General features: G+C 30.3%; 2 protein-coding genes, 1 long non-coding RNA gene and 1 pseudogene across 3 annotated transcripts; 2 read left to right on the top strand and 2 right to left on the bottom strand.

The window, feature by feature from the left end:
• Positions 1 to 2,400: 2,400 nt before the first annotated feature.
• On the top strand, positions 2,401 to 4,607 carry LOC125824152 (cullin-1-like; annotated as a pseudogene).
• Positions 4,608 to 5,018: 411 nt separating this feature from the next.
• Positions 5,019 to 6,299, bottom strand: LOC125824368 (1-aminocyclopropane-1-carboxylate oxidase homolog 1-like). The gene is made up of 3 exons (XM_049503741.1): positions 5,770 to 6,299; positions 5,362 to 5,683; positions 5,019 to 5,277 (listed from the first exon to the last, which is right to left on the bottom strand). Exons 1-3 carry the CDS (start codon positions 6,297 to 6,299, stop codon positions 5,026 to 5,028), a joined length of 1,104 nt encoding a protein of 367 aa, XP_049359698.1. The 3' UTR covers positions 5,019 to 5,025.
• On the top strand, positions 5,396 to 15,655 carry LOC125824397 (uncharacterized). Its single transcript, XR_007442771.1, has 2 exons — positions 5,396 to 5,522; positions 15,493 to 15,655. It is a non-coding gene; the product is annotated as an uncharacterized LOC125824397 (long non-coding RNA).
• Positions 14,852 to 16,429, bottom strand: LOC125824235 (1-aminocyclopropane-1-carboxylate oxidase homolog 1-like). The gene is made up of 3 exons (XM_049503585.1): positions 15,859 to 16,429; positions 15,332 to 15,653; positions 14,852 to 15,239 (listed from the first exon to the last, which is right to left on the bottom strand). Exons 1-3 carry the CDS (start codon positions 16,395 to 16,397, stop codon positions 14,988 to 14,990), a joined length of 1,113 nt encoding a protein of 370 aa, XP_049359542.1. The 5' UTR covers positions 16,398 to 16,429; the 3' UTR covers positions 14,852 to 14,987.
• Between the last annotated feature and the right edge of the window lie 183 nt (positions 16,430 to 16,612).

Genomic DNA, 16,612 nt, shown 5'->3' with positions numbered 1-16,612 from the left:
TTTCAAAAAATTAACTTTTTTTTGTCTTTTAAATATATTAAATTATTAATTATTGTAATTTATAATACATTTTTAATGTAATTTTCAAATAATATATGTTACTTTTCATGTCTAAAGTTATGTGACATTGATAGATTTTTTGGAGTCAAGTGATTTTTATATATATTTTAATTCTTTTAAAATTATTAATTATTGTGATAGGACATATAAGTGTTTGTTTGGATTGACTTACTTTGGGTATTTTTAAGTCAAAATAGCTTTTAAGTAATTTTGAAGTGTTTGAATAAAGTTAAAAAGTGCTTATTATTTAAAGTCAAAATAACAAAACTAAATCAAAAGTCATAAGTTAAAAATTCTAACTTTTGACTTTTAACTTATAAGTCATAAGCCAAAAGTCAAAAGTCAATCCAAACAAGCCCAAGCCATTAGGTAAATATTGATTGGTTTTTGGGTCCAATAAAAAAAAAAGATACAATCTTAAAGCAAGAAGATACAAAGGCTTAAGGAAAAAAAAATTTAGAAAGTTACGAAAATGCCCTGCCTGCTTGTAGACTCTTCTACTAAGTAATATACCTTTTGAATATTGCCTTCTTATTCCAAGTGAACAACTAGTTTATTGTAACACATTTATATAGGCACTATTTAGGCAATGTAATTTCTAACTTATAAAGAAATAATTTTGAAATGTGTTTGTTCACTTCTAGCAAATATCTACAATCTTTTAGAATAGCCATTACAGGTTGATATTGTATGTCTTCGTCTTTAACCGAGAAAAGGGTCAAAATTATCTTTGAACTATTCGAAATAGCTCATATATATCTTTTAATTATGTTTGGGATCAAAACTATCGTTGCCATTTATGTTTTAGACTACAAATACCCTTAAAACGTTATATTTGCCATTATAGCTGACATGGCAGTCCACCCAGGCAGCAGTGGCGGAGCCACCTTATGGTTTGGGGGTTCATCCAAACCCCTTCGACGGAAAATTATATTATTTATACATGGTTAAATTAATTTTTTAGGTATATATAGTATATGTCGAACCCCCTTCGGTTACTTCGTGTGTCTATTTTTTTAGATTTTGAACTCTGTTAATGAAAATCTTGACTCCGCCACTGTCAGGCAGTCCAACATGGCAAAAATACCTTCCTCTCAAAAATGTTGTTCTTCCTTGTTCATCCCTATCACAAAAATAAAATCAAATATAATTCTTCCATTGTTCTTGTTTGAGTTGTTATTCGGACTTTGGAGGTCCAATTTCAAAGTGTGCTGACGTTTGTTTGAGGTTGTAATTACGTGTTGAAGGATCGAGTTCATTATTTGAGTTTTGGGGTCATAGATTCCCAAAATCAATTTTTAAATTTTCAAGCTTTTAAGAATTCTTTCATATATTGTATTGAATGACAAGATAAATTTATATCCTTAGTTCAAAATTTAATTTTGAAATATCTATCTTATCTCATATACTAAATATAGAGTATAAGAAAGAAGAAAGGTGGACAAATGAAAGAAAATGTAAAGAGTAAAGATATGGTTGTCTTGAATTAATATACTAATTAACTAGTGGATTTGTTTTTTTTATTTAACTTTTTTTTTTTTTTGAAACTAAATTAATTTCAGCTTCTTGAGTAGCAAACAATAAGATATCCCAGCGATATTAAGGAGCAAGCTACTTATAAGATATTTAATATTTTTCTTCTTGTAGGAAGAAATACTTAATTTTTAGTAAACTCAGTTCTTAGTCTTATCTTAATTAATATCTATTTTACTCACCTTTCGTATTTTCTTAATTCATCACCTTTTAAATAATAATAATAAAAAAAAGAGAGGAGAAATTTGTGTTCTTTTTCTATTTGTGATTCTCTCGATAACTATGATGCCTAAGTTTGTATACATTTCAACTAATTCCACAAGATATTCGAGATTTAATGACTAATTTAGTAAATTTTAATTTATGTGGTATCTTATACTAACATCAATAGCATGTAACTCTATCAACATGTTTTGATAGATGAAAAACATCAAATATAACACGTAACTTTGTCCATTAGTATTTATAGAGATGAAAAAATATCATCAAGTTTACGGTTCTAGATGCAGTTGGAATAGGAATCCTAATTTGTTTAAAATTTGTTATTTTTGGTATTTATTTAATTATGTCTATTTAGAATTTGCTTGTCCTAGTTCATTAAAGAATAGATTTCCTAATCGTAATTTAATTTGGTTTCTTACTATTATAAGTAGGGGTATTGCTGAATGTTTTCAATATATAGAATAGAGAGAAGTTGAAGTCTGATTCAACAACTTTTGAGTTTATAAATAAAACTCCGGCGATTGTGATTCAGCTCTCCGGTGATCGATTCTTTTCTCCGGTGGACGTAAAATACGTGGTTCTAAGATGGCGATGAGTGAGGTGAAGATTATTGAGTTTGAGGAAGGATGGGATTTTTTGCAGATGGGAATCACTAAATTGAAGAAAATTTTAGAAGGAGAAGAGCTTTATTTCAGCTCTCAAGAGTATATGATGATCTATACAACTATATTTAACATGTGCACACAGAATAAGCGGCGGAATGATTACTCACAACACTTGTATGATAAGTACAGGCAAACAATTGTAGACTATATCAATTATACAGTTATGCCCTCTTTACGAGAGAAGCACGATGAGTTCATATTGAGGGAGATTGTCAAAAGATGGGTGAATCACAAAATTATGATTAGGTGGCTCTCACGCTTCTTCCATTATCTGGAACGATATTTTATTGCCCGATGGTCTCTACCTGGACTTGACGAAGTTGGTCTGATGTTCTTTCGTGATCTGGTTTATGAGAAGTTGAAGGGTAAAGCTAGAGATGCAGTTATTGTGTTGATTGAACAAGAACGCGAGGGTGAGCAGATTGATAGAGGTTTATTAAAGAATGTGTTTGATATATTCGTTGGAATTGGAATGGGGAATATGGAGTATTATGAGAATGACTTTGAAGATGCAATACTTAAACATACTGCAGCTTATTATTCTCGAAAAGCTTCAAGTTGGATTGTGGAAGATTCGTGTCCAGATTATATGTTGAAGGCAGAGGCGTGCTTGAAGAAAGAGAAAGATAGTGTGTCTCATTATCTCCATGTTGTTAGTGAGACGAAACTTTAGAGAAAGTGCAAAACGAATTGTTGGTTGTATATACGAATGAGTTACTTGAGAAGGAGCATTCTGGATGTCGAGTATTGCTTAGAGATGATAAGGTAGAGGATTTATCTCGAATGTATAGACTATTCCACAGAATCGACAAGGTATTGGAACCTGTTTCAAATATGTTTAAGCAGCACGTCGTTGCTGAAGGCATGGTTTTGGTGCAACAGGCTGAAGATACGACAAATAGCAAGTCTGAAACTCCATTCTTTGTTAGAAAGTTGATTGAGCTTTACAACAAGTATATGGCTTATGTTACAAACTGTTTTGCTAATAACTCTCTGTTTCATAAGGCTCTCAATGAGGCATTTGAGGTGTTTTGTAACAAGATTGTATCTGGTTGTTCAAGTGCAGAGCTCCTTGCTTCTTATTGTGATAATATTCTTAAGAAAGGCGGAAGTGAAAAACTCAGTGATGATGCTATTGAGGAGATGTTGGATAAGGTGGTAAAGCTTCTCGCATACATTAATGACAAAGACCTTTTCGTGGAGTTCTGCAAGAAGAAACTTTCTCGTCGATTGCTCTTTGATAAAAGTGCGAATGATGACCACGAAAGGCTTATCTTAACAAAGCTAAAGCAACAATGTGGTGGACATTTTACATCAAAGATGGAGGGAATGCTGACAGACTTGACTTTGGCTAAGGAAAATCAGAACAAGTTTCAAGAATATCTCAGCAACAACCCGAGTACGAGTCCTGGAATTGATATAACTGTCACAATTCTTACAAGTGGGTTCTGGCCTAGTTATAAATCTTGTGATTTGAGTCTTCCTGTGGAGATGGCTAAGTGTGTACAAGTCTTCAATGAATTCTATCAGACAAAAGCGAAACACAGGAAATTGACATGGATTTATTCATTGGGTACGTGCAACGTCAATGGGAAGTTTGATTCAAAAACCATTGAACTGATTCTGGGAACTTATCAGGCTGCTGTTCTGTTATTGTTTAATTCGTCAGATAGATTGAGTTACTCAGAAATCAAAAGTCAGTTAAATTTGGCTGATGATGACTTGATCAGATTGCTTCAATCCCTTTCATGTGCCAAGTATAAAATTCTGATTAAGGAGCCTAGTAATACAACTGTTTCGTCATCTGATCATTTTGAATTCAACTCCAAGTTCACTGACAGGATGAGACGGATTAGGGTCCCATTACCTCCTGTGGATGAAAGGAAAAAGGTGGTCGAGGATGTAGGCAAAGATAGACGTTATGCAATTGATGCTTGTATTGTGCGTATTATGAAGAGTCGGAAAGTTCTTCCTCATCAACAACTAGTAGCAGAGTGTGTTGAGCATTTGAGCTCAATGTTTAAGCCTGACTTAAAAGCAATCAAAAAACAAATGGAAGATCTCATCACTAGAGATTACTTGGAAAGAGACCAAGAGAACCCAAATTTGTTCAAGTATTTAGCCTAAACCAGTAATCTAGTTATTTAGGATTTGTTATTTTTGGTTTTTATTTAATTATGTCTAGTTAGGATTTGTTTGTCGTATTTCATATGTGAATAATTTTTTTTTGTCTTAGTTTAATTTGTTTCTTACTATTATAAGTAGTTTTGGGTGATTCTGCTCCTTTCTTCATACTGTTATCAACTTGTATGAATTGTACATCTTATTGAGTTTCTCTAATTCAATCAAATAATTCAAGTGCTTCTAAGCATAATCATGAAAATTACTTGTAGAATTTATTGATGGTAACATAATAAACATACATAATTTGACATAAATAGTTGTACAAACAACCTTATTTGATTCAATATCTCTCATTTCCATAACTATTCCAACACATACCTTACCTGTTACATTTGCGATGATAATTGCTGAACAATTTAGTCTAAAGTCTAAACTGCAACAGAGCTGAAGTGCCATCCAGCCCTTTGTTATTGAAATAAGTTGTGAACTCCTTAATCGTTGTTTCCCTGTACTTCGGAGGATTCTGTTCCGATATCAACTCCTTTATAGGTCCATACAGCCTATGTGTTGTCACACAATTCGTCATGAAGAAGCATGCCAACGATATTCTTGGACCAACTTTATTTGCCAGTACTCTATGATCAACACTTTTGAACTTGTCATTCGTTATAAGCTGAAAATGATCGAGTCAAAAATATCATAAGCTATAAGATAATTATGTTTCTGAAACAGGTATGATAAATGTAACACTACTTGCCTGTAGAAGATCTCCTATATTGACCACGAGTGCTCCGGGAGTAGGGGGAACATCTACCCAATGGTTCTGATGTAGGACTTGGAGACCGCCTATGTTGTCTTGGAGAAGCACGGTGAGGAAGTCGTTGTCAGCATGCTTACTGGTGCCTAGAGTAAGTTCAGGTTGTGGACATGCTGGATAATATTGGCCTATAGCAAGAAGCCCCTCTGCACAACCCATATCCTTGAGGTGGTTTGGTTCGAGGCCAATAGCCTCGGACACTAGTTCAAATAGAGTGTCACCTAATGTCATCACTTGGTTCGTGTACTCGAGGAGAATATCCCTATCACAAATGCACAATAAGCAAATTAAAATACAATACAATATTCAAATCTCTCTATAACGATAATGTTTGTTTGACCATAATACCTGCAGACAGAAGGGAGTTGTTCGGGCTTTGGAGGTATAGGAGCTATAGTGGCACGAAAAGTGTCCCTCCAGTTGGTTACTGGTGCTCTAAACAGATCAAAATTACTGTTAAATGTGAACTCTTTTGTCAAGTCTCGTGTATACCACTGCTTCTTCACCTCAGTATCTTGCTCAAAGAACCTGGTAACACCGTCTTTCATTGCATCCATAACATGACTAGGAATCCCATGATTGATCACTTGAAAGAAACCCCAACTCTCGGATGCATGGCCAACTTCCTGGACTATGTTCTTTCGTTTGATCGGATCTTCCTTGATGCCATCAAGATCAATTATTGGAAACTTGATGAACTTCTTGTTGTTGTGACTTCTTGAAACTTCAATCTTTGATGGTTGTACAAACATTCTTGGTACTTTGATTATACCTGCATCGATTAGTCCCTTAACACCGGCTTTCGTCTTATCAAAGGCTTGTAGTTCAGCCATTCTTTCATACTTTGGTACATGTATGTTGATCTTGATCATTTCCATTTTTCTTATGCTTTTGTCTAAATCTCAGATTTGAAGTTAAATCTGTCTTAGAGGTATTGAATGAATACCATGTAAAAGTTAAGATACATATATATATACAAATTGATTTGCACATCACCTAAGTATTACTCCGTCTGTTTTAATTTGTTAGTCTTACTTTCCTTTTTAATCTGTTTCAAAAAGATTGTTTCATTCCATTTTTGGCAACTCTTTAGTTTCAACTTTCTACATTGCATCTTTAAGATCGCAAGATTGAAGTTGTATTATGGTACTTTAGTTTAATACGTCAAGATACAAAAGTCTTCATTATTTTTTTAAAAAAAACTTAGTGTCAAGTCAGAACCAAACAAATTGAAATGGAGGAAGTAATTAAAATCAAGGTCAAACCCATCAGTGGCCTCCTAAAGTTGGCATCAAGTTTCACTTAGACACCTCAAATGGAGGATGTTTATTTTAGACACCTTAAGTAGGGTCTCGCTATGTCATTTTGGAACTTTTTTTACAATAAGCAAAAAGCTGAAGGAGAGTGTAATACACTCATTGATGACATGACAAACAACCAATTAAATGATTACATGTGTAATTTTAAGTTAAAAAATATTTTAAAATCTATTTAGTAAATAAAATAAAATATTATTTTAAAAAAAATCAATTTAACCCCCCCCCCTCCTCCCGGAAGGTAGTTGTCTTCTCTACTACACCCAACAATTTTTTTTTCTAGAATAGTCTAGTGTAGTATCTGGGATAAACTAACAAAACGTTTTTCGATAAATCTTTTCTTCTTATATTATTCTGATCTACCTGGCATAAATAAGTTTTTTCTCGTCGATTTTTGAACATGTATGTTGAGTTGTTAATGGAATCACGAAAATTTGTTGTCTAATCTTGTTGCATCTGTTTACTAATTAGGCATTATTATATCTCATTGACCTAATTATTATAATTAAGTTGCTAATTTTTTAAGATCAGTTCTAAGTTTAAAAACAAAGCTTCTGCTACTTGATACTGACATTTAGCCCATAATGTACATATTTTATGTTAAATGATATACTAATTATTTCAAATCAATTATGCTGATTGATACTTGGACATAGTTGATTTTTACTTAATAAGTTTAAGGCAATCTAGAATGTTTAAAATATTCACATACATAAAATTTTATGCTATTTATAGTATGTGCATGTGCATTTATGTTCATATCTCAAACATAAATGATGTAGATGAACCAAACTTTTAATGGATAACAAGTGAAAAAGTTAAAGCTGTAGAATATCATAGATTGTTCTAGAATAGTCTAGTGTAGTATCTGGGATAAACTAACAAAACGTTTTTCGATTATACTTTTCTTCTTATACTATTCTGATCTACATGGCATAAATAAGTTTTTTTTCGTCGATTTTCGAACATGTATGTTGAGTTGTTAATGGAATTACGAAAATTTCTTGTCTAATCTTGTTGCATCTGTTTACTAATTAGGCATTATTATATCTCTCATTGACCTAATTATTATAATTAAATTGCTAATTTTTTAAGATCAGTTCTAAGTTTGAAAACAAAGCTTCTGCTACTTGATACTGACATTTAGCCCATAATGTACATATTTTATGTTACATGATATAATAATTATTTCAAATCAATTATGCTGATACTTGGACATAGTTGATTTTTACTTAATAAGTTTAAGCCAATCTAGAATGTTTAAAATATTCCCATGCATAAAATTTTTATGATATATATATACCATATATCATATAATATAATATATAATAATATATGACTAAAAATAATAGGAGAAATAAAGTTAAAAATTAAATTACTAAAATACCCCTACACTAAAATAAATATCTAATTAATTAAATTTTAAAATTTAAATAAACAAATAAAGAATTTGATACAATATATTCAAAAGAAAGAAAAAAATAAAGGAACATGGGAGCACAATAATAAATGGAAAGATAAATGGTTGGACTTCTATTTAGTCACTTGATGCACTTCAATTCATTAGTTATCACATTATAAATTTTCTTAGTTATTTATCAACTAATAAATTTGTCCGCGCTTTGCGCGAAATACATGATCATTTTATAAACTTGTTATTAATTAAAAATTAAAACTTATTTTTATTACTATAGCTCTTTCAAGAATGTTTTAATATTATAAATTATAACATATTATTGATGAAAATTTATCACTGTGCAAATTCCTTTTTGCTTCGAGAGGTAAAGTTAAAATTTAAATTTGATGAATTTTGAATTTTTATCTTTTAAATTATTGAATTCTAAATTAGTTTGTGTATTTATTTGATGAAATTTGAGAAGAGGTTTTCAAGTTTTCAACGACACAACGTTTTTTAAAAGATAAAATATTTATCTTTTCTTGATATTATAAAAGTAATAAATGAAATAAATAAATATATTTTTAAAATAGTGGACAAATAAAATTAAACGGAAGGGATAATATAGTAATTTCAATAATAAATAAAAAGGCACAAAATTTTACTCATAAATCACATTCGTTGAGTGTGTTTTATACCTTTCATTCTCAACTCTTTCTATTTAGGTATCTGAGAAGAGGTTTTGAGGTTTTCAACGACATGACGCTTTTTAAAAGATAAAATATTTATCTATTCTTGATATTATAAAAGTAATAAATGATATAAATAAATATATTTTAAAAATAGTGGACAAATAAAATTAAACGGAAGGGGTAATATAGTAATTTGATCAATAAATGAGAAAAAACAGAATTACTCATAAATCACGTTCGTTGAATGCTTTTTATGCCTTTCATTCTCAGCTCTTTCTATTTAGGTATCTGAGAAGGGGTTTTCAACGACATGATGTTTTTGAAAAGATAAAATGTTTATCCTTTCTTGATATTATAAAAGTAATAAATGAAATAAATAAACATATTTTAAAAATAGTGGACAAAAAAAATACTTACACGGAAGGGGTAATATAGTAATTTCAAAGATAAATAAGAAGACACATAATTTTACTTAATCGTGTTCTCTGAATGTGTTTTATTCATTTCATTCTCAACCTTTTTTATTTAGGTATCTATGAACGGGTTTTCAACGACATGCCCTTTTTTAAAAGATAAAATGTTTATCTTTTCTTGATATTATAAAAGTAATAAATGAAATAAATAAATATATTTTAAAAACAGTGGACAAATAAAATTAAAATAGAAGGATAAAATAGTAATTTCAACAATAAATAAGATGACACAGAATTTTACTCGTAAATCGTATTCTCTGAATGCGTTTTATGCATTTCATTCTCAGCTCTTTCTATTTAGGTTTCTGATAAGGGGTTTTCATGTTTTCTATGATATGACATTTTTTAAAAAGATAAAATATTTATCTTTTCTTGATATTATAAAAGTAATAGATGAAACAAATAAATATATTTTTAAAATAGTGGACAAATAAAATTAAACGAAAGGGGTAATATAGTAATTTCAACAATAAATAAGAAGACAAAGAATTTTACTCATAAATCGCATTCAGCTGCGTTTTATGCCTTTCATTCTCAGTTCTTTCTATTTAGGTATCTGAGAATGAGTTTTCAAATTTTCAACGACATGACATTTTTTAAAAGATAAAATGTTTATCTTTTCTTGATATTATAAAAGTAATAAATGAAATAAATAAATATATTTTAAAAATAGTGGACAAATAAAATTAAACGGAAGGGGTAAAATAGTAATTTCAACAATAAATAAGAAGACACAAAATTTTACTCATAAATCGCATTCGCTGAATGCGTTTTATGTCTTTCAGTCTCAGTTCTTTCTATTTAGGTATATGAGAAGGGGTTTTCAACGACATGACGCTTTTAAATGGTAAAATGTTTATATTTTCTCGATATTATAAAATTAAGGCAAAATGACCTCGGATATCCTTATACTTGGCTCCGTTTGTCAGTCGGACCCTTGTACTCATATTTGATCATAATTGAGCACTAAATTCATGTCAAGTTGGTCTAATTCTTCGTATTTGACATGAATTTTTTTTACACTAAAAGCTTACCAACACAAACCCAATAATTTTCCATCATAATTTTAAATTAATTTCATAAATTCACAAAACCCACTCATTATTCTTCAAGTTTTTTTCAACTTTTCTGTATACATCATTACTCTTCAAGATTTCAAAATTATCTAAATTTCAATCTTTCACAAACAAGATTCGAAAACCCAAATTTTAGAACTGTGTAAATCGATCAAGATTCATAGAGAAGTATTTTGAATTTTAAAATAAAAGAAACTAAACTGGTTGAGATAAGAGATTTGGTTAGGTGGGGTGAGGGGTGGGGGCGGATGTTAAGAAGAAGAAGAAGGGGGTGGGGTAGGGTGGGGTGGGTGGTTTCAAGGAAGAAGGAGAGCGTGGGGTGGGGGGTTGAAGGAAGAAGAAAGTTACAGGCAAGGGAGTGGGATGGGATAGGGGGCTGATGGGTTGACTTTTTCTTTTTTAAAAAGAAATATTTTTTTATGATTTTTAATATAAAAAATATATATTCACTCGCTTTAATGCGCCTGTAGTCAAATATTTTTCCATCTCAGCAATATTAGTGTCACATAAGTTTGGCCGATGGTCAAATGTGTTTAAAATATTGTATTTTAGTAAGTTTAAGGTTCAGTTGGCAAAATCGTGAGTATAAGGGTTCAACTAACAAATGGAACCAAATACAAGAGTCTCCCGGGTCATTCCGACTAAAAGTAATAAATGAAATAAATAAATAAATTTTAAAAATAGTGGACAAATAAAATTAAACGGAAGGAGTAATATAGTAATTTCAACAATAAAAAAGTTGAATGCGTTTTATGCATTTCATTCTCAGTTGTTTCTATTTAGGTTTCTGAGAAGGGTTTTCAAATTTTCCACGACATGACGTTTTTGAAAAGATAAAATATTTATATTTTTTGATATTATAAAAGTAATAAATGAAATAAATAAATATATTTTAAAAATAGTGGACAAATAAAATTAAACGGAAGGGGTAATATAGTAAATTCATAAATAAATAAAAAGACACAAAATTTTACTCATAAATTGCATCCGCTGAATGCGTTTTATGCATTTCATTCTCAACTCTTTCTATTTAGGTATCTGAGAAGGATTTTTTCAAGTTTTCAACGATATGACCTTTTTTTAAAAGATAAAATATTTATCTTTTCCTGATATTATAAAAGTAATGAATGAAATAAATAAATATATATTTTTAAAATAGTGGACAAATAAAATTAAATGGAAGGGTAATATAGTAATTTCAACAATAAAAAAAAAAAGACACATAATTTTACTTATAAATCAAATTTGTTGAATGAATTTTATGCCTTTCATTATTAGCTCTTTCTATTTAGGTATCTGAGTAAGGGTTTTCAAGTTTTCAGCGATTGACTTTATTTAAAAGATAAAATGTTTATTTTTTCTTGATATTATAAGAGTAATAAATGAAATTAATATATATTTTTTGAAAATAGTGGACAAATAAAATTAAACGGAAGGAGTAATATAGTAATTTCAACAATTAATAAGAAGACACACAATTTTACTCATAAATCGCATTTGCTGAATGCATTTTATGCCTTTCATTCTCAGCTCTTTGTATTTAGATATCTGAGAAGGGGTTTTTAACAACATGGCGTTTTTGAAAAGATAAAATGTTTATCTTTTCTTGATATTATAAAAGTAATAAATGAAATAAATAAATATATTTTAAAAATAGTGGACAAATAAAATTAAACGGAAGGGGTAACATATTAATTTCAACAATAAATAAGAAGACACAAAATTTTACTCATAAATCGCATTCTCTGAATGCGTTTTATGCCTTTCATTCTCAACTCTTTCTATTTAGGTATTTGAGAAGAAGTTTTCAAGTTTTCAACTACATGACTTTTTTAAAAGATAAAATGTTTATCTTTTTTTGATATTATAAAAGTAATAAATGAAATAATAAATATTTTAAAAATAGTGGAAAAATAAAATTAAACGAAAGGGTAATATAGTAATTTCAACAATAAACAACAACAGTAAAATCTGTGTCTTCTTAATTATTGTTGAAATTACTATAATATCCCTTTCGTTTAATTTTATTTGTCCACTATTTTTAAAATATGTTTATTTATTTCATTTATTACTTTTATAATAACAAGAAAAGATAAATATTTTATCTTTTAAAAATACGTCATGTCGTTGAAAACTTGAAAAACCTTTCTCAGTTACCTAATTAGATAGAGATGAGAATGAAAGGCTTAAAAGGCATTCAACGAATGTGATTTATGAGTAAACTTCTGTGTCTTCTTATTTATTGTTGAAACTACTATATTACCCTTTCCGGTTAATTTTATTTGTCCACTATTTTTAAAATATATTTATTTATTTCATTTATTATTTTTATAATATCAAGAAAAGATAAATATTTTATCTTTTAAAAATACGTCATGTAGTTGAAAACTTGAAAAACCTTTCTCAGATACCTAAATAGATAGAGATGAGAATGAAAGGCATAAAACGCATTCAGCGAATACGATTTATGAGTAAAATTCTGTGTCTTCTTATTTATTGTTGAAATTACTATATTATCCTTTCCGATTAATTTTATTTGTCCACTATTTTTAAAATATATTTATTTATTTCATTTATTATTTTTATAATATCAAGAAAAATAAATATTTTATCTTTTAAAAATACGTCATGTCGTTGAAAACTTGAAAAACCTTTCTCAGATACCTAAATAGATAGAGATGAGAATGAAAGGCATAAAACACATTTAGCGAATGTGATTTATGAGTAAAATTCTGTGTCTTCTTATTTATTATTGAATTTACTATATTATCCTTTCCGATTAATTTTATTTATCCACTATTTTTAAAATTTATTTATTTATTTCATTTATTACTTTTATAATAGCAAGAAAAATAAATGTTTTATCTTTTAAAAAACGTCATGTCGTTGAAAACTTGATACATAGCTACGTCAAATTATACGGGCATGATACATAAATACTAATTTATACTAAATGTATCGATCTCAAACCAAACAACTTAGGGCAACAAGTACATGTTTAATGTATCCCGTAACAATACAATACTTATCAATTTAAACGAGATACATACATAGTAATGTGTATCATGCACTATTTTTTTTTAAATATATACGTAAATTCGAATTTATACTAAATGTATCATAACATAGCAACTACCACACAATAATGTATCGATCTCAAATCTAACATCTTATGGGCAACAATTACTTATTTAATGTATCTAATATAAATACAATACTTATCAATTTAAACAAGATATATAAATAGTAAAATGCTATGTAGCAAATATATTCATGATGTATCTTCTCAAAATTTTCGACAAGGATTTTCAATAAACTAGGAAAAGAATTTTGAATCTCAAAATTTTCAACAATTTTGAATCAAAATTGAAAGGATCTTCGATGAACTGGAGAAGAAAGAATCTTGAATCTCAATTTTTTTGACAATCTTGAATCAAAATTGAAAAGATCTTCGATGAACTTGAAGATTCAAAAGGAAATCGTTTGTCCAACAACAATTCCATCACTTTTGTATCCTTCATAACTCACCTCGCTTACCCAAAATTTCGATTTTTTTAAAAATCAAATCTAAAAGGTTTCTTTATTGATGGGGAGAGCAATTTGAAAATTTGAATTTCTTCATTTTGATAGGATTTGCCTCAGTATGATTGAGAGTAAGAAGAAACGTAAGCGTAATTTATGGGATTTAATTAATTTTCAAATTTTATTTCCTTTTTAGCGCATTAGAAAGATTCGTCTTGTATTAGAATTAATGTATCCGGAAGGTACACATATTAAGGGATTATTGTAATTAATTAATTTACCCTTTACACTATGGGGTTTAGGTAAGTTATATAGTGCTTTAATATTCCTATTTATTAAAGCATGAGATAAGTTGTAGTTCCTCTTGGTGTTCTATTTCTATGTAAGGGTCTTTTGTGAGTTTAATTGTAATGATCATTCATATAAAAAATTATTTTACCTATCTACATGATTAAAAAAAAAAATCATCAAAGAGTCTCAATAGACACCAGTGTAACATTCTTAGTCCTACTCAACCTATAAACCCTTTAAACTCGAGGGTCTGTCTCCAAACCTCCAACCTATATCGTTAACTATGTCGCGTGTCTCATCAATCAACATTGTTTCATCTGCAAAGATCATACACCATGACACCTCTCATTGAATATGCCACGTAAGTACATCCATAACGGGGTAAGAGTTTATCCCTAGTGATAGCTCCATCATGAATGGAAAGTGATCCGAGTCTCCTCACACTGTCCTTACTCGGTCTTGGCTCCATGTAAGCTACATGTACACCTTTAGTCTCCTACCACCTCCAAAGAACCCCCTATGGACTTTAGCAGAAGTCTCTTCTAGGTCAATGAACACCATATGTAAATTGCTCTTCATCTCCCTATGAGTAATGAACATAACAAGAAGTGCATCTAAATCATAATCATGAAAATTACTTACTATGAGTAGAACTTATTGATGGTTACATAATGAACTTACACAGTTTGACATATACAGTTTTACAAACCTTATTTGATAAAATATCTATCATCTCCACAACTATGTCAACACACACCTTACCTATTATATTTGCACCAATAAGCCTTGAACTATCTAGTCTAAAGTCTAAAATGCAACAGAGTGGAAGTGCCATCCAGCCCTTTGTTATTGAAATAAGTTGTGAACTCTTTAATTGTTGTTTCCCTGTACTTTGGAGGATTCTGTTCTGATATCAGCTCCTTGATAAGTCCATACAACCTTTGTGTTGGAACAAAATTTGTCATGAAGAAGCATGCCAATGATACCCTTGGACCGACCTTATTAGCCAGTACTCTATGATCAACACTTTTGAACTTGTCATTTGATATAAGCTGAAAATGATAAGAGTCAAAAATATCACAAGTTATAAGAAAATTATGTTTCTGATACAGGTATATGCTAAATGTAACATTACTTAGCTTGCCTGTAGAATATCTCCTATATTGACCACGAGAGCTCCGGGAGTAGGGGGAACATCTACCCAATGGTTCTGATGTAAGACTTGGAGACCGCCTATGTTGTCTTGGAGAAGCACGGTGAGGAAGTCATTGTCAGCATGCCTACTGGTGCCTAGAGTTAGTTCAGGTTGTGGACATGCTGGATAATAATGGCCTAACGCCATAAGACCCTCGGCACAACCCATATCCTTGAGGTGGTTTGGTTCGAGGCCAATAGCTTCAGACAGTATTCCAAATAGAGTATCACCTAATTTCATCACTTGGTTTGTGTACTCAAGGAGAACATCCCTATCATAGATGCACAATTAGCAAATATAGTCAAATCTCTCTATAACGATGTCATTTGTCTTAATATGGATGCTATTGAAAATACTGTTACAGAGAACATATAATATAACATAACATGAAAAATCTGTTCGAAATATAAGTTTCACCGTTATAGTGAAATGTTGTTATAGAAGGGTATAGGATTGTAGAGTAAAATTTACGATACCTGCAGACAGAAGGTAATTCTTCAGGTTTTGGAGGTATAGGAGCTGTGGTGGCAGTAAAAGTGTCCCTCCAGTTGGTTACTGGTGCTCCAAACAGGTCAAAATTGCTGTTAAATGTAAACACTTTTGTCAAATCTCGCGTATACCACTGTTTCTTCTCCTCAGTATCTTGTTCAAAGAAACTGATAACACCGTCTTTCATTTCCTCCAGAACATGACTAGGAATCCCATGATTGATCACTTGAAAGAATCCCCAAGTCTCGGATGCTTGACCGACTTCCTGGACTATGTTCTTTCGCTTGATCGGATCTTCCTTGATACCATCAAGATCAATTATAGGAAACTTGAAGTTCTTGTTGCTGTGAATTGTTGAATCTTCAATATTTGATGGTTGAACAAACATTCTTGGTACTTTGGTGATACCTGTATCGACTAGTCCCTTAACACCGGCTTTCGTCTCATCAAAAGCTTGTAGTTCAGCCTTTCTGTCATACTTTGCTTCACTTGGAACCTGGACTTCATTTGTGTTGATCACCTCCATTTTTTTCTTAGCTGATATTTAAAGTAAAATATGTCTCATACGCATTGAATATCTTGTAAAAGTTAAGATATATACAAATTTATTTGCACATCAACTAAGTATTAGTCAAAATGTAAGAGATAAATCAACAAATAATGCAACTAAGAATTGACAGTTTTAACAAAGTCAAGATACATCTTTTATTCAGCTTCAAGACAAATCTGTCATCGTCGCAG

Source organism: Solanum verrucosum, unplaced genomic scaffold (assembly GCF_900185275.1).
Source record: "Solanum verrucosum unplaced genomic scaffold, falcon-dt-bn FXZP01000125.1, whole genome shotgun sequence".
In the NCBI taxonomy this organism is placed as follows: domain Eukaryota; kingdom Viridiplantae; phylum Streptophyta; class Magnoliopsida; order Solanales; family Solanaceae; genus Solanum; species Solanum verrucosum.
This window is presented reverse-complemented; position numbering and strand designations above follow the sequence as displayed.